This window comes from Melanerpes formicivorus, unplaced genomic scaffold, assembly GCF_026170545.1.
Source record: "Melanerpes formicivorus ecotype bairdi unplaced genomic scaffold, bMelFor1.0.p_v2 SCAF_174, whole genome shotgun sequence".
NCBI classification, from domain to species: domain Eukaryota; kingdom Metazoa; phylum Chordata; class Aves; order Piciformes; family Picidae; genus Melanerpes; species Melanerpes formicivorus.
In genome coordinates this window covers 209,877-236,170 of record NW_027142526.1, presented here as the reverse complement: position 1 = coordinate 236,170, position 26,294 = coordinate 209,877, and the positions used below count along the sequence as shown (strand labels likewise).

At 57.9% G+C, this 26,294-nt stretch overlaps 1 protein-coding gene across 1 annotated transcript; it reads right to left on the bottom strand.

Annotated features, from left to right (window-relative positions):
* Window positions 1–434: 434 nt before the first annotated feature.
* On the bottom strand, window positions 435–16,096 carry LOC137457364 (FERM domain-containing protein 7-like). The gene is made up of 13 exons (XM_068169255.1): window positions 16,040–16,096; window positions 9,415–9,519; window positions 9,075–9,117; window positions 7,410–7,488; window positions 6,585–6,682; window positions 6,321–6,435; window positions 5,519–5,666; window positions 2,932–3,027; window positions 2,512–2,675; window positions 2,040–2,108; window positions 1,887–1,962; window positions 1,085–1,675; window positions 435–1,015 (listed from the first exon to the last, which is right to left on the bottom strand). Exons 1-13 carry the CDS (start codon window positions 16,094–16,096, stop codon window positions 593–595), a joined length of 2,064 nt encoding a protein of 687 aa, XP_068025356.1. The 3' UTR covers window positions 435–592.
* Between the last annotated feature and the right edge of the window lie 10,198 nt (window positions 16,097–26,294).

The window sequence follows — 26,294 nt, the reverse complement described above, 5'->3', positions numbered from 1 at the left end:
CCCTTTCCCCAGGGCTCCAAGCGTCACAAGGGTCACTTCACACAAGCAACCTCATCCTCGGGGGCCAGGCAGTCCCTGCAGTGTTGGAAGGAGGAGAGGCAGGGGATGGGCTCTGTCATGGGGCATGAGCCATGTCTGCGAGGGGGGCAGCTCCAGGAGCAGCCTCCTCTCACCGTTCTGCTCCTCACCAGATGGGCCTCAAAGCCCCCACCCAGCAGTGTGCTTCCCTGCAGCTGGAAGAGCAGCTGCTCCCTTTTCGTCGTGCTCCATCCCTGCAGCGGAGACTCCAGCAGCCCAGCACCAAGCCTGGCCAGCAGCCACCGGCTCAGGCAGGACACAGGATCTGTGCAGGGCTGTAGAAGAGCCCTGGCCCCTCTGCCTCGAGCAGGACCCCCCTCAGTGGCGCACCAGCTTCGCGGCAGGGTGCAGGGGATGGGTACTCTGCCCGCTGCCCGTTGCTCTACAGCTCGGAGCACTCGCACAGCACAAGCCCCGCCGCTGCCTCACAAGCAGCCCTCCATGTCAGTGTCACCTTCCGTGGCCCCAGGCCGGTGCTGGCCATCTCTTGCTTCCTCTGGCCACGGTCAGGCACCTAGGTGAAATACCTGCCGGTGCCCCTGGAAGTCCTCTCCTGAGCAGCAGCGCCAGTGGCAAAGGACACCTCCTCCTCTTCCTCGTCCAGCTGGAGGCTGCCGGAGGACAGGCGCACACGGGTCATGGGCGAGCGCAGCCGGTGGCCGTAGGGCGAGCAGTAGTCGGCGGCCAGGAGGTCGGAGTCCGAGTCGCTGGACTCGGTGCTGCTGCCCACGTAGCGCTCGGCGCAGCGCCGCGGCCCCGGCCCCGGCCCCGGCCGAAAGAGGCCAAGCCTGCGGCTGCTCAGCGCCGGGCAAGGGCCCAGGGGCCTGAACTCGGAGCCGTAGGGGAAGCGGATGGCTTTCATGTCTGACTGGCTCCACGACCGCTTGGGAGGTTGCTCCTGGAGGCCACAATCGAAGGAGCGAGCCAGCGGTCTGCTCTCCCCAGCCGGGGCAACGTTTGTGCCTGCCGCTGTACCAGCCGCCGTGCCCGCCGCCGTGCCAGCCACCGTGCCAGCCGCCGTGCCAGCCGCCGTGCCAGCCACCTCTCGGTGCAGCTCCCTGGCCCAAGCGCCGCTGGGGCTCCGCCTGAGGGGCTGCGCGGCCACGGGGCTGTACCCACCGGCTGCGTCCTCCTCGCTGGGCACCGGCGCACGGCACGGGGGCTGCGGGGGCTTGTCCAGGTAGAAGAGGATCTGCGGGGCCGTGGCGGCTGCAGGCTGGGGGCATGGCACATCCGTGTACACCAGCGGCCGGGCGCTCACCTCCCGCATGTTGCCCACCGAGGTGCTTTTGCTGTTGCCGGAGAACTGGTGGTGGGGGCGGAAGGAGGTGAGGGGGTTCCTGGCACTGAAGGGGTCAGCCAGCTCCCATGCCCGCTCCAGCTCCAGCTCAGCATAGAGCACGGGGAAGGCAGAGGAGCTTTTGGAGTGGGGCAGGAAGGCGAGGGCCGGTTCGGGCTTGGAGCGTTCCAGCTCAGCAGCGAAGGTCACCTCCAGGGCAGAGTTGCGGCGCCGGCTGTCCAGCGTGGGCTCGGAGGCGTGCACCCCGTTGGCGTGGTAGGAGCCCCGGCTGCCGTAGGCCAGGCGCAGCTCCTCCACCTGGGCAGGGGCAGAGGGCGGGGGGTGGGTGGGTGCCCAGACCCTCAACCAGGCAGAGGGGCCAAGCAGAGTGAGCCTGCAAAGCTGAGAGTCTGCTCTGACCGCCAGTCTGCTCCACCATCAAGGGCTGCAACACCAGGACCCGTTCCCCTCGCCAAACCCCCCCCAACCCCCAGACCAAACCCCTTTGAGTGGTGCTGAGGGGAAATACCTGCTTGGAGACGTCGGTCAGGAGGTCCGGGGAGGAGCGGCACTGCCTCTCGTCGTAGCGGGATGCGTAGTGCTTCCTGCGAGGACAAGGGCCCAGGTGGGTGCACGGCCAGCCCCCACCCGGGCACCTTTCCCCTCCATGCCCCCCAGGTACCTCTCAAAGGGCAGACTCTTCATCTTTGCCTTCCTCCCATGCTCCAGCAGCTGCCTCTGTGTCCTCCCACTGCAGCAAGGGGGGAGAGGTATGAGCAGAATCACAGACTCACAGCCAAGATCACCAAGTCCGACCCACCAGCCAGCCTTAACTAATCAACCAGACCATGGCACCGAATGCCTCAGGCAGGCTTTGCTTAAACACCTCCAGGGATGTTCACCCCACTGCCTCCTGGGCAGCCCATCCCAAAGGGCAATCTCTCTTGCTGTGAAGAACTTCTAAGATCAAGCCTAAACATCCCCTTGCCCCATCCCCACATCCCAGGGGAGGCGAGGGGACACGGCAGGAGCAGGGAGGTGGTCTCTCCAGGAAAAGCAGCCGTTGGGCATCGCCCCCTCACACCCAGACAGAAAAAGAGAAAGAAGCCTCGGAGCCATCCCCAAGCCCTTCCTCCCCTCCTGTGTTGAGTTACCTGTACCGGAAACTGGAGCCCTTGCTGCACAGGAGGGCTTTGGGCTTTGACTTGGGCTCTTCAGACAGCCTGAAGAAGGCGTGGTACTCCACACAGGTCTTCCAGAAAGCCTTGCAGGCATCCCGGCTCGCCATGGTGAACTCCAGCGTGTCCTTGCACAGCGCCTGCGTGGCCAGAGACAAGAGAGCCAGCGCTGGGAGCGTGGGCCAGGCTCTGCCCTCCGCCTCCTCAGCCCCGAGGGACCACACTGGGCTGCAGTGGCTCTGGCCTCCGGGCACATGAAGGGGGGGCACACACCACGCCCAAGGAGAGTCACCTGCGAGCTGCAGAAGTGGCTTTTATTCCAGGTCAGAGGCCCTGGGGGCTGCCCCTCTGCCCAGCTGCGCTGAGCCTGGCTGCTGCCTGCAGCCTGGTACTCACAGAGATGTTTGGGTGGAGCTTGATGAGAAAGTGCTTCCTCTTGAAACTCAGCTTGCGGATCTTGGACCAGTTGAATGTGTTGATCTTTGTATTGCCCTGCAAAGGATGGGCACAGCACTTAGAGCAGGATGGGGCAAGCCAGGCTTGCAGGGCAACGACACAAGTTGTTGATGTGGTTCTTGCTGCTGCTGAGGACAGGAGGCGCTGGTTGGGATCCAAAAGTATGAACTGAGGTTCAGAGTTTAACTCATAGATTGGGTTGGAAGGGACCTTCAAGCTCATCCAGCTCCCTGCCATGGGCAGGGACCCCTCCCACCAGCACAGGCTGCTCAAGGCCTCATCCAGCCTGGCCTTCAACACCTCCAGGCAGGAGGCAGCCACAGCCTCCCTGGGCAGCCTGTGCCAGAGTCTCCCCAGCCTCACTCTCAACTATTTCTTCCTCATCTCCAGGCTCAATCTCTCCTCTCCCAGCTCAAAGCTATTGTTCCTCATCCTGGCACTCCCAGCCCTTGTCACAAGTCCCTCCCCAGCTCTCCTGGAGCCCTTCAGGTCCTGGCAGGCTGCTCTGAGCTCTCCCTGCAGCCTTCTCTTCTGCAGGCTGCACAGCCCCAACTCTCCCAGCCTGGCCCCACAGGGGAGGTTCTGCAGCCTCTGCTCATCTTGGTGGCCTCCTCTGGAGCCTCTCCAGCAGCTCCAGGTCCTTCTTGTGCTGGGGGCCCAGAGCTGGAGGCAGTGCTGCAGGTGGGCTCTGAGCAGAGCAGAGCAGAGGGGCAGAATCCCCTCCCTGTGCTGCTGCTCTCCCTGCTCTGGCTGCAGCTCAGCACTCAGCTGGCTCTGGGCTGCCAGGGCCCAGTGCTGGCTCCTGGGGACTTTGTCACCACCTGACACCCCCAAGGCCTTCTGCTCAAGGCTGCTCTCAAGTACTGAAGCTATCCATAAACTCTGGGAGCCCCAGATGAAGCCTACAGAGGTCAAGGCAGGAAGTCTCATCTGTGCTCACACAAATCAATGCAAAATGAGCTCCCTGTTGAGAGCAAGACCCTCCTCTCCTTTGCTGGCAAGTGCAGCAGAGTTCAGCTCCCCTTGTGACAGCCTGAGCAGGCAGCAAGGGGACCCTACCACTCATGAGCATTGTCCATCCATTTAGCCACAGCCACACAGCACTGATGTCCCAGCAGGACCAGGTACAGTTGTGGCCCCGAGACCCATTCAGCTTTCTGAGCAAGACCATATTTGAGTGGGATCACAGATGCTCTAATGCTGCCTGAGGAGTGTTTAAGCCTCTGAACAAACAGCTGGGGCTGGCAGTGCTCATTAGGAGCAGCAGCACCACGGTTAGGATTCCTTTTTTGTCTCCTTGTCTGCTCTGGTACGACGTTCCCAGGTGGAAACGAGGTGGTGTGGGAGGCAAGCGCTGCTTCATGCCGGCTCTGACAAGTCTCTGTTTACTCTGCAGCCCCGCGGTGATTGCAGCCTTGGGTAATTACCCAGGCAGGAGGTGGCTATTTGCACTGGGAGATTATAGAGGGGACACATGTGAGCCTGCCCTGTCCCCCGCGGTGCTTACGCAGCCACCGTCGCTGTGACAAGAGCCGGCAGAGCCGCGGCAGCTCCGGCAGCAGGCAGCCGGCGCGGCTGGAAGCCCCGGGGCGAGCCTCCCGCCAGCGCCTCGGCGCATCACCGCCACCCCCGGGGGCTGCCAGGGCACGCTCCCTCCTGGAGGGTGTGGGAGGGTTTGGTGTCCCTCCTGTGGTAGTCTCAGGCTATGCCTTTGAAATATTTTCACAGATCCTGAACAGAAAGCAGCAGAATGTAAATGAATCACTGCTGGGTTTGCGAAGGACAGCGACGATCCGTCCGAACAAAGCCATCGGGAGACACAAAGGACTTCAACTAGTTGCACAAAACAGTGTCTCTCTCTTCTTGCCTTCTTCCTTCTGAGACATACCAACTGGCTTCTGCCTGACCGCGGCTGCATTGTTTGGGCTGAGTTCTAATGTCTCTCTGCCCCTTTCTCTTGTGCCTTTGTGTACAGGGCGGTAAGAGGGAGGCTGGGAGGGAGAAGCTAGGAGCAGCTCCCCTGGTCTTTGCCCAGGGGGGTCCTTGTGCTGCTCATCGATTGTAAATACCTGTAAATATTGTAACCACTGCATGTGTACTCATTGCATTTCATTGTAGGTCATGGAATTGTCAGGGATGGAAGGGGCCCCAAGGCTCAGCCAGCCCCAACCCCCTGCCATGGGCAGGGACACCTCACACCACAGCAGGTTGCTCACAGCCACCTCCAGCCTGGCTGCAAACACCTCCAGGCAGGAGGCTTCCACCACCTCCCTGGGCAACCTGTGCCAGGCTCTCACCACCCTCATGGGCAACAACTTCTTCCTCACAGCCAATCTCAATCTCCCCACCCCTAGTTTCTTCACTTGTAACTACAGCTTTCATTTGCTTCCAGCTAAGCTGGTCTGGCAAATTTAATGTTGGGGAAGGGGGGGAGGAATTTTTCAACCCACCACCCCCTCCCCACCAACTGAAGGTGCTGCCCCCACCCTGCCTGGGCGCTGGCCGGCGCCCTGAGCCCTGTGCTCACCCTCAGGACCAGCACCCCCATGTGTGTGACAGCCAGGTTGATCTGGGTGCCCTCTCCATCGCTGGCAGGGTGGGGGCGGATCCCATACATCTCCAGCTTCCTGGCCACGTCCAGCAGCTGCACGTCCGACTCGGCAGGCGTCTTCCCCCTGCAGGCACAGGCGTGTTGGGACTCAGCAGAGAAGCAGAGAATCATTAGGGCTGGAAACGTCATCCAGTCGTTGATGGCCGGCCAGCAGCCCAGCCCCACCATGGCCACCAAGCCATGGCCCCAGGTGCCATGGCCACAGGGGTCTGGAACACCTCCAGGCATGGGGACTCCACCACCTCCCTGGGCAGCCTCTGCCAGGCCCTGACCACTCTGGCACCAAAGACATTTTTCCTCCTCTCCAACCTAACCCTCCCCTGGCACAGTTTCAGGCCATTGCCTCTCCTTCTATCACCTGAGAGTAGGCAGCAGAGCCCAGCCCCCAGCTCACTGCTGCCTCCTCTCAGGGAGCCTGGGGAGCAATGAGGTCTCCCTCAGCCTCCTCTTCTCCACACTGAACACCCCCAGCTCCCTCAGCTGCTCCTCCCCAGCCCTGTTCTCCAGACCCTTCCCAGCTTGGTTGCCTTTCTCTGGACCTGCTCCAGCAACAAGAGTGAGAAGGGATCTACTGAAATGGGCTGCAAAAATGTCATGCTGGGATTGCCCACACTGGCATCGCCCCCCCTGCCAGCCCTGCCTGCTAATGGGGTCAGCTCCTCCGGCAGGCAGCCAGCAGGTGCCGTGGGTGGCATCTGTGGCCGGGGGCAGCCCTTACCCGTGCCTGCGGTGGTAGTGCAGGATTTTGTTGTCCAGATACTCCTGGTTGGGCAGGTACCTGTGCGTCTCCAGGTGCTGCTGGTCTGTCTCCTCGTGGAAGTCACCCAGCTCGGCTGCGGGGGAAGACATGAGGAGGGCATGGGTGAGGCTGTGAGGGGTGTCTGCCTCGGGGGGGACCCCTGGCAATGCAGCCAGAGCCCCGCTGCCCCCAGCGGTCCCGCAGGAGGAGGCAGCAGCCTTGCAGGCGCTGCCCTGCCCTTACACTGCAGCAGGAGGGAGACGAGCAGCGCCGCGCTCTTGTCGCTGCAGGGCAGCCGCCCCAGTGCTAGGTCCTTCTTGATCTGGAGGGTGAAGAGGTACCTGCGGAGGGGGACAGGAGCATGCCCTGGCGGGGGGGATGAGGGCTCAGCAGGGAGCCAGGGGCTGGGCTGAGCGGTGAGGGCTCCGTGCAGGCTGTCCCCGCACCTCTCCCTGCCCTCGGCACAGGTTCCAGCCCAAAGGACGCAGGTCCGCGGGGACGGAGGAGGAGGGCACAGCCCCTGCAGAAGGCTGCGGCTGCACACCCCCACCACCGGGATGTCCCTGCCACTGAAACCCCCACTGGGAGGTTTGAGAGTTAACATTCCTCTGTGCTCTGGAGGGTGTTTGCGCCTCTTGGGGCTAAGGTTGTGCAGAAGCACTGTCTTAGTGTTAGTCTCCATCCCCGGACACAAACTTTGCTGTGAAGTGTAGGAGCTAACAAAGTAATTCTTAAGAATGAAAACTAAAGTCCTTTCAGAAGGCAGCTTGAGGCAGGAGCTAGACTGAGCAAAGCCAGGCTTGGTGCTCAGCCCCTGAAGTGTTTGTCAGGGACCAAAGTGCAGCCCCCAAGGCAGCTAATCCTTCCAGTGGATTTGTTTAGCAACAGAGGATCAGGAAGAGACACTCTCTGGACTGGTTCTGTAAAGCACAGAGCTCTTTCAGTGCCTGGGATAATCCCAGCTCACAGGCAGGTGCAGGTGGGTGAAGATGAGGAATTCAATCCATCCTTCACAGCTGCCAAAATACAGGGCTGGGTGGTAAGAAGGCAACAGAACAAGGACTGTACCTGGTCAGCTCTTCTCTCAGGTGCCCGGGGTCCACTGGGAAAAATTTCACCATAAATTTGAAAAGAACCTCCTTAGGATCTTAAAACACAACACCTGCATGAGTTTGCTTTGCCATGGCTGTCAGAACATTCACAACTCTTCACACATTGCTGTCCCCTCATGGAGTGACTCACCCTTAAAAATCAGGCCTGGAAGCCCTGAACCTCAGGGAGCCCAGCCTGCCCCCACAAACCAGCCTGTCCAGCCCCCCACCGGTGTTCCCAGTGACACCAAAACCACACTGAGAGCACATGTCCCAGAGAGCTGCAAAGGGCCAGGAGCAGGGCCTGCACGGAGCGCTGCCAGGGGCATGGCCCCAGCGCATGGCTGTAGCTTCATTTTGCCCTCCAAGCACTTGGGATGCAGCAGCCCCACAGGAGGCTGGCTGGGGAAAGCTTTATGGTAGGAGGAGTGAGGGCAAGCAGCAAAGGCCAAGCCAAGGAGTGTGGAGGGAGGCAGTTTCAGAGGCTCTGGCACGTTGTGGGATCATAGAATCTCTTTGGTTGGGAAAGCCCTTTAAGGTCACCCAGTCCAAGCAGGCCCTCAGCACCACATCTTCAGGTGCTCCTGGAGGCTCAGGTCAGAAGGAAGATGGGGAAGAAAATCAGTGCCTGAAATAATCCTGTTTCTGCTGCACCCAGAAAGACTTTTCCTGGACAAGGAAACTCCTGCAGACACTGCCTTGCAGCCTCCTGCCCTGCAGCCCCTGGCAAATACTGGGGTCTCATGTCCTCGACCACCTCCTCATCACCCTAGCTTTGGGGAAATTATTGTTTGGTTCACTGCAGGGGGGAAGCAGGCGTCAGCTGAAGGAGGCACCATGTTCATGTTGGGTGTGGGCATGGCAGGAGGTGCTGAGCCTGAATTCAGGTCAGGCAGCATCTCCATGCAGTGGCATGGGGAGGCTGGGGGGGCTAGGGCTGGAGGAGTGGCAGAGCCTGCAAGGTACAGGGCTAGCCCCAGCCTTCAGCTAACCCTTCATGGCTAACCCCCCTTCATGGCTAACTCCACTTTAGGGCTAACTCCACTTCATGGCTAACCTCCCTCCATAGCTAACCCCACTGCATGGCTAACCTCCCTTCATGGCTAACCTCCCTTCGTGGCTAACCTCCCTTCATGGCTAACCTCCCTCCACAGCTAACTCCACTTCATGGCTAACTCTCTTCACAGCTAACCCCACTGCAGAGATAACCTCCCTTCATGGATGTCCCCACTCCACAGCTAACCCAGCTTTATGGCTCACCCCAGTTTAGGGATAACCCCTTCTTATCTAACCCCCACTTCAGGCAGGCATCTGAGCTGCAGAGGGGACAGGAGGGCAGGCAGGAGCGATGCCTGCCACTCTGCCAGCAGAGCAATGCTCACACACATGCAGGCAGCTCCTCTGCCAGGCTGCCAGGTTGTCACCAGCTCAGCCTAAGCTGGGGCAGGGAGCAGGCTGCCAAGGCAGCAGCTTTTCTGCTGTGTCTTTGCCACCAGTCCTGCCCTGCTATCAAATCAGCTCAGCTGCACGCTGGAAAGCAGAGCCCTGTCCCCAGGCAGAGCCCTGACCCCAAGCAGAAGTGAGCCTGCCCTGGCCTGCCACTGGCAGTGCTTTAGAAGAATCTTACTCTCAAAATACTTACTTTTGACTTGCTTTGTTATGGGTTTGAGTGGTTCCAACCAGACCTGAAATAAGGTAATTGAGAGCTGGGTAAATGAAGGGCAGAACAGGCAGGGGAGTGGGAAAGCAGCCGCAGCAGTGCGGTGCTGGCAGGCAGCACACAAACGTGGGGCAGCTCAGCTGCTGCAGCAAGGGTCCTGCACAAATGCCAGCCAGCTCCTGGCTCCCTTTATAGCTAACTCCCCTTCTCAAGGGGTTTTGGCATCGGGACCAAGCTCTCTGCTGCCATTTTCCAGCTGGTATTTCAGGGAGGTGCCAGGACGCCCCAGGCAGCGCGGGCGGCAGCAGGGTGCAGCACTCACCTGGTTCCCAGCCTGGCTGCGAAACTCCAGCCCAAAGTATTCCTTCTCCACAAGGTTGAGGTGGCTGCAGGTGAGGCTGAACAGCCCTTTCCCGCAGGATTTTTGCTGCCAGACAAAGACAACAGAGAGGCAGCAGGTTAGGAGCTGCTGGCAGCAGCGGTGACAGCAGTTTCAGAGAGGTTTTCACTCCCTGCCTGCACTCCAAGGATTTTCCTGGCTTCTGATTTCCCAAACCTTACTCAATAAATGCTGCTGGGTTTGGCATCTGGGACAGGCCAGCTGCACACTGTGTGCTCTTGGAAGGCAAAGGAAGGGAAGGGAAGGGAAGGGATGGGAGGGGAAGGGAAGGCAAGGCAAGGCAAGGCAAGGCAAGGCAAGGCAAGGCAAGACAAGGCAAGGCAAGGCAAGGCTTATCTTGCTTTTGGTTCAGCTTTTGCAGCCAGGACTGTCCAGGCAGCTCAATCCCAGGATAACCATCTGCCTGTGACAAATGTGTTTGATGAGGAGCAATGGAGAGCACCCCCCAGACTGGCACAGCAGGCCTGTGTGCCCTGACAGGGGTAGGCACACGCAGCTTTTGCAGTTCATGGTCATCAACAGCAGCAGAGCACTGTGGAGATCCTGGCCCTTGGGCCTTGGGCCAGCCCTGTGCTTTCTAAGCAAGGTTAATGAAGTGGCACTACATGTTGATAAGGGAGCCCAGGCTTCCCAGTAAACAGAAACACTCAGAGGGTGTTTTGCCTGACTTGTTGCTGTGCTGTGTGACACTGCTGGGGAACAACCCAAGAGGCACCCAGCTGCTCCAGGAAGCACCAAGAATGAGCCTGATGAAGGAGGGCAGTGAAGGGGGAAAGGACCTGGGGATCCTGGTGGATGGGAGGTTGACCATGAGCCAGCAATGAGCTCTGGTGGCCAAGAAGCCAAGGGCAGCCTGGGGTGGATCAGAAGGGCTGTGGTCAGTAGGTCAGAGAGGTTCTCCTCCCCCTCTGCTCTGCCCTGCTGAGGCCACAGCTGGAATCTTGTGTCCAGCTCTGGGCCCCTCAGGTCAGGAAGGAGCTCAGGGAACTGCTGGAGAGAGTCCAGCACAGAGCCACAAAGATGCTGAAGGCAGTGCAACATCTTCCTCAGGAGGAGAGCCTGAGGGAGCTGAGGGCTCCGGAGCTTGGAGAGGAGGAGCCTGAGAGGTGAGCTCCTTGCTGTTGCTAAAGCTGTGCAGGGGCAGTGCCCAGAGGCTGGAGCCAGGCTCTGCTGGGTGCTGCCCAATGCCAGCACAAGGGGCAGTGGTGGAAGCTGAGGCAGAGGAAGTGCCATGGACACAGGAGGAAACATTTTGTCCCTGTGAGGGTGCCAGAGCCCTGGAGCAGGCTGCCCAGGGGGGCTGTGGAGTCTCCTTCTGTGGAGATCTTCCAAGCCCACCTGGCTGTGTTCTGTGTGAGCTGCCCTGGGTGACCCTGCCCTGGCAGGGGCTTGGGCTGGGTGATCTCTGGAGGTCCCTGCCAGCCCTGAACATTCTGTGACTCTGTGACATCTGAGCTGGTGGGGAAAGACCACAGCAAATCCCACAGGCAGTTGCTCCCCTGTGAGCCACAGTCCTGAGTGCTGCAGGGAGCACTGCAGGAAGGTGGCTGTGCTGCGCCATTGGACCTGGAGTGCTGCCTGTGTCCTTCAGGGATGGGTGTGCTCGTCCCCTGCGGCACTCACGTTGCTCTCTGCCTCTTGCTTTCCTGCCCTCCTTGCAGCCAAGCCATGTCCAGCGTGGGGAGGAGGAGCCAGCACAGTCTCTTCTTCCTACCACTCTCACCACGAAGCTTTCTGCCTGGGGTTGCTAACCTGGTGCTGCCACATCACCAAAGGCACATTTAGGGCCAGATGAGGGCTGCCCAGTCCCACAGGCCATGCTCCTGCCTCACTCTCTGCCCCTCCAGCACAACCACGCTTCTCTTGCCTGCTGCTGTCCCCTGGTGCTTGCAGCACTGCAGGTCGAGGCCCTGAGCCAGGAACCATCTTCAGACATTGGTGAATTCTCAGCCTTTAAAGATGGGTTTGGAGTGTGGGAAGGGAAGGAGGAAGAGTAGCTGGAGATAACAGTCATGAAGGCTTACAGTTCAGCATGAGATCTGCAAGGGCTCCTGGGGACATATAACCCAGCAGCAGCAGCTGAGGGAATACCTCTGGTGGCAGTTCTACCTTGTGTCACACATGGTGACACAGCCCCAGGATGGGACACCCACAAGCACCACTCTGCAAGAAGAAAGCCTCTGCTTTCAGCCCATCCTCTGCACCCCAGGGCTGTTTCTTCCCAGCCAGCAGGTTTTACTGGGAATGGGGCTTGCCCTCTTCCCTCAGTGCCTGCCCTGGGCAGTGCTGGGCTGGGAGCAGAGCAGGTTGTTCCCAGCAGACATGTGGTGGGTAACAAGCCAGTAAGCAATGCTTGTCTCTCCTGGCTGCCTGACAAAGGCCAAAGCCTTTCATGCTAGGCAGTTCTGGCTTGGAAGTCCCCATCTGTAATAGCTTTAATCACCCTTGGGAGCTGGTGATTTCCAGGAGAAGCAGGAGTGCTGCAGAGCCAAGGCTGCTATTACTCTATCACTTCTCAGCAGCCTTTCAGCACAGAGCCAGCAATTCCACCCCAGGAGGAGCTGTGCAAGGTGGTTATTAGTGTGCAGAAGCAGCGGCAGGCAGGCTCCCTCCCATCCCTGGCACAGGGAGCTGCAGCCTGCCCCCACCTCCAGCACTCCACAGGCTGCAATTTGGCAGCTCTCTGAGCTGGCTCCTCTGCTCCAGCTCTCTCTGGCACTAACCTCTCATCATTCCTGGGCTGCTTTGCATGAGCTGATAAAAGGGGTACCAGGGCTGATGCTGGAGTAGGTCACAGAGTCACAGAATGTTCAGAGCTGGGAGGGACCTCCAGAGATCACCCAGCCCAAGCCCCTGCCAGGGCAGGGTCACCCAGGGCAGCTCACACAGAACACAGCCAGGTGGGCTTGGAAGATCTCCACAGAAGGAGACTCCACAGCCTCCCTGGGCAGCCTGCTCCAGGGCTCTGGCACCCTCACAGGGACAAAATGTTTCCTCCTGTGTCCATGGCACTTCCTCTGCCTCAGCTTCCCCCACTGCCCCTTGTGCTGGCATTGGGCAGCACCCAGCAGAGCCTGGCTCCAGCCTCTGGGCACTCCCCCTGCACAGCTTTAGCAACAGCAAGGAGCTCACCTCTCAGGCTCCTCCTCTCCAAGCTCCAGAGCCCTCAGCTCCCTCAGGCTCTCCTCCTGAGGAAGATGTTGCACTGCCTTCAGCATCTTTGTGGCTCTGTGCTGGACTCTCTCCAGCAGTTCCCTGAGCTCCTTCCTGACCTGAGGGGCCCAGAACTGGACACAAGATTCCAGCTGTGGCCTCAGCAGGGCAGAGCAGAGGGGGAGGAGAACCTCTCTGACCTACTGACCTCAGCCCTTCTGATCCACCCCAGGCTGCCCTTGGCCTTCTTGGCCACCAGAGCTCATTGCTGGCTCATGGTCAACCTCCCATCCACCAGGACCCCCAGGTCCTTTCCCCCTTCACTGCTCTCCAGCAGCTCAGTCCCCAGCCTATTTAATTTCATTCCATTGCTCCCTGCCCAGCTCTCAGCCTCTCCAGGTCAGGGTGAATGGCAGCACAACCCCTGAGGGACTCCACTAGACTCTGTCCCATTGACCACAACTCTCTGACTTCTTCCCTTCAACCAGTTCTCAATCCATGCCCCTCAGTCGGTGTCTTCTGCACAGCCACAGCTGCCATACGGTGCCACAGAATCATGGAGTCGTGTTGGCTGGTAAAGCCCTTGCAGATCATCCAGCCCAACCATCACCTGACTCTGCCTAGGCTGGAGCTAACCCATGGCCCTCAGCACCACATCTCTGCAGCCTTGAAACACCTCCAGGGACGAGGACAGGACCCCAGAGCCACCAACCTTCATGCCCCCTGTGCCCTCGGGCACCAGCTTGCGTGCCGGCAGCTGTGCACGTCTCCTCTCCATGGATCCCCACATCCCTGCTCTCCATAGGGGACCCCAGACCACAGGAGGTTTTGCCCTGCAGCAATTCATTTTTCTGGCCTTGTTTGCTTTGCCTTTTCTTTCTTTCTTTTCTGTTTCCTTCCCACTGACTCTGGCCCTGCAGCAAATTGCAGTAGCAGAGACTTTGTCCAGGCTTTGTCTGCCTGGGCTGCAGAGTGGTTCACCCTTGTGCTGCTGGGGGATGGCTCCTGAGGCTGCTCAGGCTCAGGGCTGCTTTACATGAAGCCTTTCAGAGAGCAGAGCAGAGCAGTGACTTTGCTGGTGAGAGGTATGCAGGGTAGGCAGGGTGGGGGCAAGGAATCTCCTCACAGTGCAAGAAACCCATTAAAGGCTGACCTGTGACTGTGCTCAGGCACAGCATCCTGGTGCCCTCCTGGTGCAAGGCACAGGGCTCACTGGGGTGGCTGGCAGCTTCTCAACAAAGTTGTTTCACTGAACATCAGGGGTTGGACCTCCAGAGATCATCCAGTCCAAGCCCCTGCCAGGGCAGGGTCACCCAGGGCAGCTCACACAGAACACAGCCAGGTGGGGCTGGAAGATCTCCACAGAAGGAGACTCCACAGCCCCCCTGGGCAGCCTGCTCCAGGGCTCTGGCACCCTCACAGGGACAAAATGTTTCCTCCTGTGTCCATGGAATTTCCTATCCCTCAACCTCCCCCACTGCCCCTTGTGCTGGCATTGGGCAGCACCCAGCAGAGCCTGGTAGGTTTGGAAATCTTCAGAGAAGGAGACCCCACCACCCCTCTGGGCAGCCTGCTCCAGGGTCAGTACTCTCACAGTGACAAAGGTCCCCTCCATGCCCTGGCTTAACCCTGGGGGTGTCCAGCTGGGAGGGCTCAGCAGGGGACATTCAAAGATGTGCCAAGCTCCCCTCACCCTGGGGGCTCAGACTTGGCTTGTGAGTGCCGTCCTGGGTACCAGCCAAAGGAAATCCTGGGAGCTCAGTGGCTGTGGGGAGGGTGCCAGGTCCCAGCTGTTGGCGAGGATGAGGATGGAGGCAAAAACCTTCCCAGGTCCACAGCCAACACTAGGAGAGGGACTCAGGCTGGACATGAGACCTTGCCACAGTGTGTGCCAAGTGCAGGCAGAGGGTGAATCAGGCCTGCTGCCTTCTCCCTCTCTTGCCCTTTCCCCTCCCATTATACTTAAGCTCTGCCCATTCAAAAGAGCTTTCCAGAGCCAGGAGAGGTTCAGGAGGACAGACTTGAAATATCCACTCAAAACTTAGCCCAGAGCAGTCCTTTTATGCTGGAGAAGTCACTAATTCAGTGACTCATTTATCCTACCCTTGCTGCAGCAAATGCACTAAATGCCTGAAAGGGGTTTCCAATACTGCTCAGAAAGGAGATGCCCAGGAGTTCCTCTAATGGAAGCTCTTTGTCAGAGCCATAGTGCTGGAAGTGTTTAGGGCAAATAAGAAAGCAGGGATGGGAAGGGAAGAGGAGAGAGCAGCAACACTGTACCAGCAGCAGCTCTCAAATTGTCTCTCCCTGTAGCCTGAGCTAATCAGAAAGACAGACAAAGGCATTTTGGAATGACATGTCTCATTCTTGAGCTGACTCTCGAAGTCCTGGGTACATTAATTAAAGCAAACCACACAAGTTCCCTCCTGTGCCAAGGGATGGAATTGCTTTGCAGCTCTCCTCTCTGAAACTGCTGCTGAGCCGAAGGGAGGCTGAGCAGAACGCCTGAGACTGAGCAGCTCTCAGGCTGTGCTGGGAGACCAGGGCTGAGCAACCTGACAGAGCCTGCAAAAAACCAAACCATAGGAAACTCTCTGGTCCCAGAGCAGGTGCAGACAAGTGCTAGAATGGATCCATTGCATTACTCAAATCAGTTGGCTGCTGTGATGGTCAGACTGTACTCTGCAGGAAACACTCGGTCACAGCTCTACAGAGGTGCTCCCAACACACAGTTGCTGTTCCAGCAGCCCACATGCATCTCTACATCCCACACCACAGGTAGAGCTCTTTGCATTTAAAACCTCTGTTTCAGCAGCCAGCATTCAGCAGTTATCAAGTGTGAGTTATTGATGAGAGGATGCAGAAAACAAGAGCCAGGGAGGGGCTTTTCTCCTCAGCTCTTCGCAGGAGCTGCTGTTCTTCCTCAGCTGAATGCCCAGCTGGAGATGCATGCAGATGTTTGGTGATCTGGTTAAAGATCCAGTTCTAAGCCTGTCCCCAGATTTTGTCTTGCCTGTTCAATGCTTATACTGACAGCCAGAGAAAGGAGAACAGAACTCAACACTTGTCAAGAGCATCCCACCCTGTTAGCAGGCTTCCAAAAGATGCCCCCAGACAAGCATCTCCAGAAATGATGCCAGTAAGAGGGGAGAGCAGCAGTGTGTTGGTGCTGGAAGACACTTAGCTACCAGTGCTCTAACCTCTTGTTAGGGACTCGAGGTTTAGTTTTGCTGTGGCTCTGTGGGGTTTGTTTGTTTGCTTAAAGCCTAAACCCGGCAGGTAGCGGAGGCCAGGCAGCCCTCCCGAGCAGCAGAGCCTGCAAACCATTATCCACAGCATCCACCACTTCAGCAATTATCCCCTCAAACCCAGCAAGAACATGAAACCCACTTACATCCACCACAAAGATCTTCTGGGAGTCATCCAGAAACTGGACTTTGAGGTGCAGCATCCTGGAGCTCGTGGCTGAGCATGCAGCAGGCACAGGGGTCCGAGGGCTGCCAGGCAGGGAGCCCTGGCTGCTCTTGCACACACGATGATGATTCTCCTCTCAGCTGGATGGAGATGTGCAGCAGAGGCTGCAGCAAGGGAACTGAACCACTCAAAGCAAGCTACACCCCCAGCAAGATGATACTTCCCCTGGTTTAAAGATCACCACAGCGTTAAGAGAGGCTTTCCCCCCGTGCGTTCTGGGTCTGGTAGCAGGGGGAAAGGCTGTGCAGCAGCTCTGCACGAGTGGAGTAAAGGAGTCAGGCTGCATGCTGAGGTTTTACAGCTGGGGGTGAGCAGTGCCAGCCCATGCTGCCTACCAGAGGGCAGGGAAGAAGAGATGAGCAGCTCTCCTGCCAAAGTCATGGAGCAGTGAGCATTGCTGCTGCTTTGCTCTGGTTAAAGGGCACCAAAAGACCTGGAAGGTGTCCTCACTCCACGGGGTGGGCAGGTGGTCCAAGCTGCTGAGCAGGGCCAGGCAGACAGCTTGGTGCTCTGCAGCACAGGAAGCTCCACCTCAACAGGAGAATAAACTTCACTGTGAGGGTGCTGGAGCCCTGGGGCAGGCTGCCCAGAGAGGTTGTGGAGTCTCCTCTGGAAGGATTCCAAAGCCACCTGGACGTGTTCCTGTGTGACCTGCCTTGGGTGACCCTGCTTTGGCAGGGGGTTGGACTGGAGGGTCCTTCCAATCCATTCTCTGATTCTGTGATTCCATGAAATGCTTCCAGCTGAACCTGAGACCAGGAGAGAGTCCTTCCTGCGAGGGAGAGGAATATTCCTGACTGGCAGCCTGGTTTGGCAGCTGAGTGAAGTCTCACAAGCCTTTGAGACAACCTGGTTTCCATTTCACACCTGAAAAGCCCATGTCCCTCTGCACCAGCTCATGCTCCATCCACCAGAGCCAGCCTCCTATCCCCAGGCCCCCGGGGGCTCAGCCCAGGCTGCCAGGTGGTGGATGCTTGGTGCTTGTACCCACCCTGCTTGTCTGTCCCAACCACTGTGTGATCTCTCTGGGCACTCTCAGCCAGCAGAGCCCCTGCACTGAGCATCTGGATGAAGGCAGCATCTGGGCAGGGACTAAATGCACTGAGGAGTGCCCAAAAGGCAGGCACTAGGCTGCCTGAGAGGACTCTGCTGGGGTCCACACCTGTGGGCTGGTGGGACCCAGAGTGACAGGAGCACATCTGAGCTGCAGAGAGCTTGCTGGATGCTCCATATGCCAGTTTCCAGTGAAACATCCACTCTAAGCCACTTCAGGCCGTTTGCTGTGGCTCTTCTTCCACTCCCCAAACGCTCCTGGGGAGGTCAGGACGCAGCCTGCCAGGGCACACCCACAGCTCCTCGTCTAGGGTGCAGAGAGGAAGCCCACGGAGCTCCTGAGCCGCACAAACCCTTGGTGTCTCCTGCTCAGCAGGGCAGCAGAGAAGCCTGCTCCAGCCTGCTGTGTTTTTAGCAAATCGCTAAAGGCAGCCTGCTTTTGCACGGAGCTGCTCCAGAAAGCAGCGGAGCTCATCCTCCAGCAGCGGCTGGGAGGGGCTGGCCGGAGCCCATGTGTGAACCCAAGCTGCAGCGCTGCCCCCGGCCCCGGGCCGTGAGCATTTCGTGCGGCTGGAGAGGGCAGCGTCACGCACAGACCATCTGCAGGGCCTGAGTGCACTTCCCCTCTGCAGTCTGAAACCTTCCTGCCGGCAGGCACCGGAGGGCAGCGAGGGGAAGAGCAGCCCCCCGGGCTGTGTCTCACATGCCACAGGCACAGCTCTGCCGTGGCAGCACCGGGAAGGCAGCCACAGCTCCGGAGCAGCAGGCAGGATGCACAGGAGTGAGGTGAAGAAGCCCCTAAGCCCCAGAAGAAGCCAAACCTCCCTGCTACAGGCTTCCCTGGCATGCCAGGGGCACCGGCCCTGGACCCTATGGATGCTATGGAGCACAGCCCTGTGAGGAGAGGCTGAGGGAGCTGGGGTTGCTTAGCCTGCAGAAGAGGAGGCTCAGAGGAGACCTTCTTGCTCTCTACAACTACCTGCAGGGAGGTTGTAGCCAGGTGGGGGTTGGGCTCTTCTCCCAGTCACCCAGCACCAGAACAAGAGGACACAGTCTCAAGCTGTGCCAGGGGAGGTTTAGGCTACCTGGTCTTGGAAAGAAGTTCTTCCCAGCAAGAGAGATTGGCCTTTGGAATGTGCTGCCCAGGGAGGTGATGGAGTCACCATCACTGGAGGTGTTTAAGAAGCTGAGGCACTCAGTGTTGCGGTCTGGTTGATTAGTTATGGCTGGCTGAATGCAATGCAGAGTACAGGGGCACATTGACTTCCCTGCTCCTGCTGGCCACACTGTTCCTAATGCAGGCCAGGATGCCCTTGGCCCTCTTGGCCACCTGGGCACACTGCTGGCTCATGTTCAGGCAGCTGTCAATCAGCACCCCCAGGTCCCTCTCTGTTTAGCAGCTCTCAGCCACTCTGACCCCAGCCTGTAGCTCTGCCTGGGGTTGCTGTGGCCAAAGTGCAGCCCCTGGCACTTGGACTTGTTGAATGCCATCCTGTTGGGCTCTGCCCATCTGTCCAGTCGGTCGAGGTCCCTCTCTCCCTCCTCCTTCAGAGCCAAGCCTGCTTCCCCTTGCCACCAGGCTCCTGCTGTGCCTCAGTTTCCCCAGGAGAAAGCAGGCTCCCATCACGACAGCATCGTTAGCAGCCTGCCGTCCGCTGGAGCCAGAGCAGCCCCGGACCGCGAGGCCTCCCTGCCGGCAGCCTGCCCCATGAGCACCCCAAAGCCTCTCACAGACAGCAGCACTGCCTGCCTGGGTACAGCCAGCTGTGAGTCATTGATCCATTGCTTCTCTGGCTGAACACTTCGGGTTGGGTCTCCCCCCTGGTGCGGTCAAGGCCATCTTGCTCCTGGGGGGGCTCTTTCTGTTCCATTCCTCCTGGTTTGCATGAAATGATTAATGTGGAAAAGGCTGAGGTACTCAATGACTTCTTTACCTCAGTGTTCACTGCAAGGGCCTCCAGTCATGCTCCTGAAGTTATGGAAGACAATGCCAGGGACGGGGAGGAAGAACTGCCCATGGTAAGTGCAGATCAGGTTGGTGATCACCTGAAGAACCTGAAAGTGTTCAAGTCCATGGGACCCGAGGGGATACACCCACGGGTGCTGAGAGAACTGGCAGAGGAGGTTGCTAAACCCCTCTCTATTATATTTCAAAAGTCCTGGCAGTCTGGGGCAGTCCCCACAGACTGGAAAAGGGGAAACATTGCCCCCATCTGCAAAAAGGGAAAGAAGGAGGAGCCAGGGAACTCCAGGCCAGGCAGTCTCACCTCTGTGCCCAGAAAGATCATGGAGCAGATCCTCCTGGAGGCACTACTGGCTCAGAAGAATAGTGAAGAGGTGATTGGGAACAGTCAGCATGGCTTTGCCAAGGGCAAGTCCTGCCTGACCAACCTGGTGGCCTTCTCTGAACAGGTGACAACATCAATAGCTGAGGGGAGAGCAGCTGCTGTTGTTTGCCTGGGCCTGAGCACAGCCTTCAACACTGCCCCGCACCACATCCTGGTCTCCAGGCTGGTGACACATGGGTGTGATGGGTGACCACTAGATGGATAAGGAACTGGCTTGATGGCTGCACCCAAAGAGTGGCTGTCCATGGCTCCATGTCCCGGTGGAGGCCAGGGACAAGCAGAGTCCCTCAGGGATCAGTCCTGGGACCTGTCTTGTTCAACATCTCTGTGGGTGCCATGGACAGTGGCATTGAGTGCACCCTCAGCAAGGTTGCTGATGACACCAAGCTGTGTGGTGCAGCAGACAGGCTGGAGGGAAGGGAGGCCATCCAGAGGGACCTGGACAGGCTGGAGAGGTGGGCACAAGCCAACCTCATGAGGTTCAACAAGAGCAAGGGCAGGGTCCTGCAGCTGGGTGGAGGCAATCCCAGGCACAAATACAGGCTGGGCAGGGACTGGCTGGAGAGCAGCCCTGAGGAGAGAGACTTGGGGGTGCTGGGGGAGGAGAAGCTCAACAGGAGCTCTCAGTGTGCACTTGCAGCCCAGAAAGCCAATCAGATCCTGGGCTGCATCAGGAGAAGTGTGGCCAGCAGGGCAAGGGAGGTGATCCTCCCCTTCTACTCAGCTCTGGGGAGACCCCACCTGGAGTACTGTGTCCAGTTCTGGAGCCCCTATGGCAAGAGGGATGTGGAGGTGCTGGAAGGTGTCCAGAGAAGGGCCACAAGGATGGTCAGAGGGCTGGAGCACCTCTCCTATGAGGACAGACTGAAGGAGTTGGGGCTGTTCAGTCTGGAGAAGAGAAGGCTCCCAGGTGACCTCATTGTGGCCTTCCAGGATCTGAAGGGGGCTACAGGAAGGCTGGGGAGGGACTGCTCAGGATCTCAGGGAGTGATAGGACTAGGGGGAATGGAATGAAGCTGGAGGTGGGGAGATTCAGGCTAGATGTGAGGAGAAAGTTCTTCCCCATGAGAGTGGTGAAGCCCTGGAATGGGTTGTCCAGGGAGGTGGTTGGGGCCCTGTCCCTGGAGGTGTTTAAGCCCAGGCTGGATGAGGCTGTGGCCAGGCTGATCTAGTGTGGGGTGTCCCTGCCCATGGCAGGGGGGTTGGAACTAGATGATCCTTGTGGTCCCTTCCAACCCTGACTGTTACTGATACTAAATTGTTATAGTTGCCCAAATCCTGCACATTTCCACTGTAAATCTATTCTGATCCTACCTCCACCCTTGGATCCATTTGGCAGTTCTCATGTTAATAAAAGGTCATCAATATCGTGATTTATATTGCCACCTTGTGTATCAATAAAGGCAACATGACATCCCTTCCACACTGCCAGAAGCTGAGCACTGGCCAGCTGGGTTGTGGGTGGGAGGAAGGGGCTTGTTTCCCTCCTGTGGCATGAAGGAAGGGACTGTGCTGGGTTTACCAGGGCCACCAGAGGCATTGGTGTGGAGCCAGCGGAGGCTAACAAAGTGGATGAGGACTTTAGGGGAACAGGAGGGTAAGGGCCAACCAGAGGAGCTGTGGGACAAGCAAAGCCACCTGGGACATGAGAACTGTTGCTGGGAGCAGAGGATATCCACCACCTCCACAGGCCAGAGACTCACCTCCCTCTCGTCCACCTCCTTCCTTCTGGGGGTGACTCTGGGGCTTGCTGGAGCAGCACACAAGGAGCAGCAGCATCCCAGGGGAAGCCATCCTGCCTCCCAGCCCGAGGCAGTGCTGACCTCAGCCTGGCACAGCCAACTCCTTATCCACGCAGGTGAGGTGACAGTGGTGTGGGAAAGCACAGAGCTGGTGAAGGGCAGCTGCAGGCAGCCCAGTGGGCAGGGAGGGCACCCTGAGCAGCAGCACCACAGCATGGTGGGGTCTGAGCAGCAGCATGCTGGAGAGAGCACTGCTGCAGGGCTGTTTGCTCAGCCAGCTCGGCCTTTGATCGATGATGGTCTGGACCATTCAGCATTGCACCAGCTCTCCTGGGAAGGACTACAGTCCACTGAGTGCAGTCCCGAGTGCCGTGCACTGAGTGCATCTGACAGGAAGCTCTCTCGGAGCTGCACCGGGACCAGCAGCCTGCGGGGGGCATCGGCTGCTCTCCTTTCCAGGCTGCGGGAGCCGCCGGCGCCGCGGGGATTCCTGCACACGCTGCGGGGCTCGGAGCCGCAGCAGCAGGTTCCGAAGGGGTTGCCGCGGCTGGCGGGCTCCGTTGGGCGGGCAGCTCTCCCGCCTGCTCTGTACGCTCTCCTGCTCTCACATGCAGCCCCACTTCTGACTTTTCCTTGTCCAGTAGGTGCTGTGGCCAGGGACAGGCTTGGTTGTGACTCGCAGCAAAAACTCCCTAAAAAAATCAGTGTCGACCCAGACTGAGGTAGAACAGAAGCAGGTAGCTCTCCAGGTATCTGGCTGTAGAGAGTGCTGGAGCCCGGCTCTTGAGATGCAGGGTAGAGGGGCAACTCTTGCACAAGGTGTGAGCAGGTTGACTATCTGCTTAACCTGGTGGCCAGACTGAAGGACGAGGTTGCTAGCCTTAGAAATGTAAGGGAATCTAGGAAAGAGATGAACCAGAGGAGGAAAGAGGTGAACCAGAGGAGGAAAGAGATGAACCAAAGGAGGAAAGAGATGAACCAGAGTAAGCAGGCTCAGCAGGCTCCCCCAGCAGAGGCTGGTTATCCAAAAAGCAGAGGGGAATGGACACAGGTTCCTCTCAAAAGACACAAAGTAAAACCTCCTTGCCTCCCCTCACCTTCTCTGCTGCTCTTGGAAAAGAGGTATGGGGCACTGGAGATGGAGGGTGAGGTGGTCCTGATGCCGGAGGACACACCATCTGGGGTTCTCCCTGAGGCTAAGCAGCCTAAGGTTAAACAGCCTAAGGCAAAGCAGCCTAAGGTTAAACAGCCTTCCCCTGGCATCAGGACCTGCTGCCTCAAAAAAAAGAGGAGGGTAATTGTTATTGGTGATTCCCTTCTGAGGGGAATGGAGGGCCCTATATGTTGGCCTGACCCATCTCATAGGGAACTCTGTTGTCTGCCAGGAGCCCAAGTTAATGATGTTACCAGTAGGCTGCCTAGCCTGGTGCAGCCCTCTGACTACTACCCTTTACTAGTTATGCAGTTAGGGAATGATGATGTTGCAACCAGAACTCCCAGGGCTATCAAAGATGACTTCAGGGCCCTGGGAGATCTGGTTGAGGGGTCAGGGGCACAAATAATTTTTTCATCAATACCCTTAACTGCAGGAGGGAATACAGTAAGGAACAGGTCAGCAGCTATAGTTAACAAGTGGCTTAGAGGCTGGTGCAGTCAAAAGAATTTTGGGTTTTTTGATATTGGGAAACTTTCCACTGCACCAGGCCAGCTGGCAACAGATGGAGCACATCTGTCCCAGAGACGGGGAAAGGTCACAGTATATGAGAACGGACTGTCCCCCAAAGGGAAAAAGATCCTGGGTAGGGCATTGGCAGCTCTCATCGACAGGGCTTTAAACTAGTTTTGAAGGGGGAAGGGGCTGGAACCAGTCCCCCCAGGCAGGAGTCTGGGGGCGACAAGCTAGAGTCGGAGGTGAAACCAGCAGCCCAGCTGCAGTGCATGTACACTAATGCACGAAGCATGGGTAACAATCAGGAGGAGCTGGAAGCCTTGATGCAGCAGGAAAGTTATGATGTAGTTGCCATCACAGAGACGTGGTGGGACGACTCACATGACTGGAGCGCTGCAGTTGATGGCTACAGGCTCTTCAGGAGAGACAGGCAAGGAAGAAGGGGTGGAGGGGTGGCCCTGTACATCAGGGAGGCACTAGATGCCATTGAGATGGAGATCAGGGACCATCAGGTTGAGTGCCTGTGGGTGAGAATTAGAGGGAAGGCCAACAGGGCTGACATCCTGGTTGGAGTCTGTTATAGACCACCCAACCAGGAGGAGGATGGTGATGAAGCATTCTATAGGCAGCTTAAGGCTGTCTCAAGATCTCTAGACCTTGTTCTCATGGGCGACTTCAACTTGCCTGATATCTGCTGGGAACTCAACACAGCAGAGAGGAGGCAGTCCAGGAGGTTCTTAGTATGCATGGAGGACAGCTTCTTATCCCAGGTGCTGCGAGAGCCTACCAGGGGCAAGGCTATGCTTGACCTCCTCTTCACCAACAGGGAAGGGCTGGTGGGGATGTGGTGGTCAGAGGTGTTTAGGGGCCATGACCTCCTCTTCACCAACAGGGAAGGGCTGGTGGGGATGTGGTGGTCAGAGGTGTTTAGGGGCCATGACCTCCTCTTCACCAACAGGGAAGGGCTGGTGGGGATGTGGTGGTCAGAGGTGTTTAGGGGCCTGTGACCAGGAGATAATTGAATTGTCAGTATTTGGTCAAGCTAAGAGGGGCAGCAAGAAGACCTCCACTCTGGACTGCTGGAGGGCAGACTTCAGGTTACTCAAGGAACTAACTCGGAAGGTTCCTTGGGAAACAGCCCTAAAAACAAAGGGGTCCAGGAGAGCTGGGCCTGCTTCAAGGAAGAACTCTTGAAGGCTCAGAACAGTCTGTGTCAATGTGCCGGAAGATGAGCCCCAGGGCAGACAGCCTGGATGGGCAATGAGCTTCTAAAGGAACTAAGGGGAAAAAAGAGGGTGCATCACCTTTGGAAGAGAGGGGAGGCAACCCATGGAATGTCCAAGGATGTTGCTAGGTCTTGTAGGAAGAAAATTAGGGAAGCAAAAGCACATTTAGAGCTTAGACTGGCCTCTGCTGTGAAGGACAACAAAAAGTCCTCCTATAAATACATTAATAGCAAGAGGAAGGGCAAGGACAACCTCCACTCCTTGGTGGACACGGAGGGGAACGTTGTGACAAGGGATGAGGAAAAGGCAGAGTTGCTTAACTCCTTCTTTGCCTCCATTTTTACTAGCAGGACAGAATGTCTTCCAGACAGCTGGCCTGCAGAGCTGGCAGATGGAGCCAGGGAGCAGCAGGGGGAGGTAGTTCCCTGTGTTCCAGGGGGAGGTAGTTAGAGATCTCCTCAGCCACTTGGATCCCCATGGGACCAGATGGGATCCATCCTAGGGTGCTGAGAGAGCTGGCAGAGGAGCTGGCCAAGCTGCTCTCCATCATTTTCCAGCAGTCCTGGCTCACTGGAGAGTTCCCAGAAGACTGGAAGCTGCCAAGGTGGTGCCCATCCACAAGCAGGGCCAGCTGGATGAGCCAGGGAATTATAGGAATTATATGAGCTCAGTGCCAGGCAAGATCATGGAACAGGTCATCCTGAGTGCAATCACACAGCACTTACAGGATGGCCAAGGGATCAGGCCCAGCCAGCATGGATTTAGGAAGGGCAGGTCCTGCCTGACCAACCTGATCTCCTTCCATGCCCAGGTGACTGCCTGGTGGATGTGGGGCAGGCTGTGGATGTGGTCTGCCTGGACTGCAGCAAGGCCTTTGACACTGTCCCCCACAGCAAGCTCTTGGCCAAGCTGTCAGCCCCTGGCTTGGACAGCAGCTCTCTGAGCTGGGTTAGGAACTGGCTGGAGGCTGAGCCCAGAGAGTGGTGGTGAATGGTGCCACAGCCAGCTGGCAGCCAGGCACCAGTGGTGTGCCCCAGGGAGCAGTGCTGGGCCCTGTGCTCTTTAACATCTTCATTGATGATCTGGATGAGGGCATTGAGTCCATCATCAGTAAATTTGCAGATGACAGCAAGCTGGGGCAGGAGTTGATCTGCTGGAGGGCAGAGAGGCTCTGCAGAGGGTCCTGGATAGGCTGGACAGATGGGCAGAGTCCAAGGGCAGGAGATTGAACACATCCAAGTGCCAGGTTCTGCACATTGGCCACAACAACTCCAGGCAGTGCTACAGGCTGGGGTCAGAGTGGCTGAGAGCAGGCAGGCAGAGAGGGACCTGGGGGTGCTGGTTGATGGTAGGATGAACATGAGCCTGCAGTGTGCCCAGGTGGCCAGGAGGGCCAATGGCATCCTGGCCTGCATCAGGAACAGTGTGGCCAGCAGGAGCAGGGAGGTGATTGTGCCCCTGTACACTGCACTGGTTAGGCCACACCTTGAGTCCTGTGTCCAGTTCTGGGCCCCTCAGTTTAGGAAGGAGGTTGACTTGCTGGAAGGTGTCCAGGGAAGGGCAACAAAGCTGGGGAGGGGTCTGGAGCACAGCCCTGGGAGGAGAGGCTGAGGGAGCTGGGGTTGCTTAGCCTGCAGAAGAGGAGGCTCAGGGGAGACCTTCTTGCTCTCTCCAACTCCCTGCAGAGAGGTTGTAGACAGGCAGAGGTTGGTCTCTTCTCCCAGGCAGCCAGCACCAGAACAAGAGGACACAGTCTCAGGCTGCACCAGGGGAGGTTTAGGCTGGAGGTTAGGAAGAAGTTCTACACAGAGAGAGTGATTGCCCATTGGAATGTGTTGCCTGGGGAGGTGATGGAGTCACCATCAGTGGAGGTGTTCAGGAGGAGACTTGATGGGGTGCTTGGTGCCATGGGTTAGTTGATTAGGTGGTGTTGGATGATAGGTTGGACTTGATGACCTTGAAGGTCTCTTCCAACCTGGTCTATTCTATTCTATTCTATTCTATTCTATTCTATTCTATTCTATTCTATTCTATTCTACTCTATTCTATTCACCCTGTTAGGCTGCATGGCACAGCCTGGAATCAGGGTCTTCTTCAGCCTCCCAAACACCCTGGGGTTTGCCAGGATGGGCTGAGC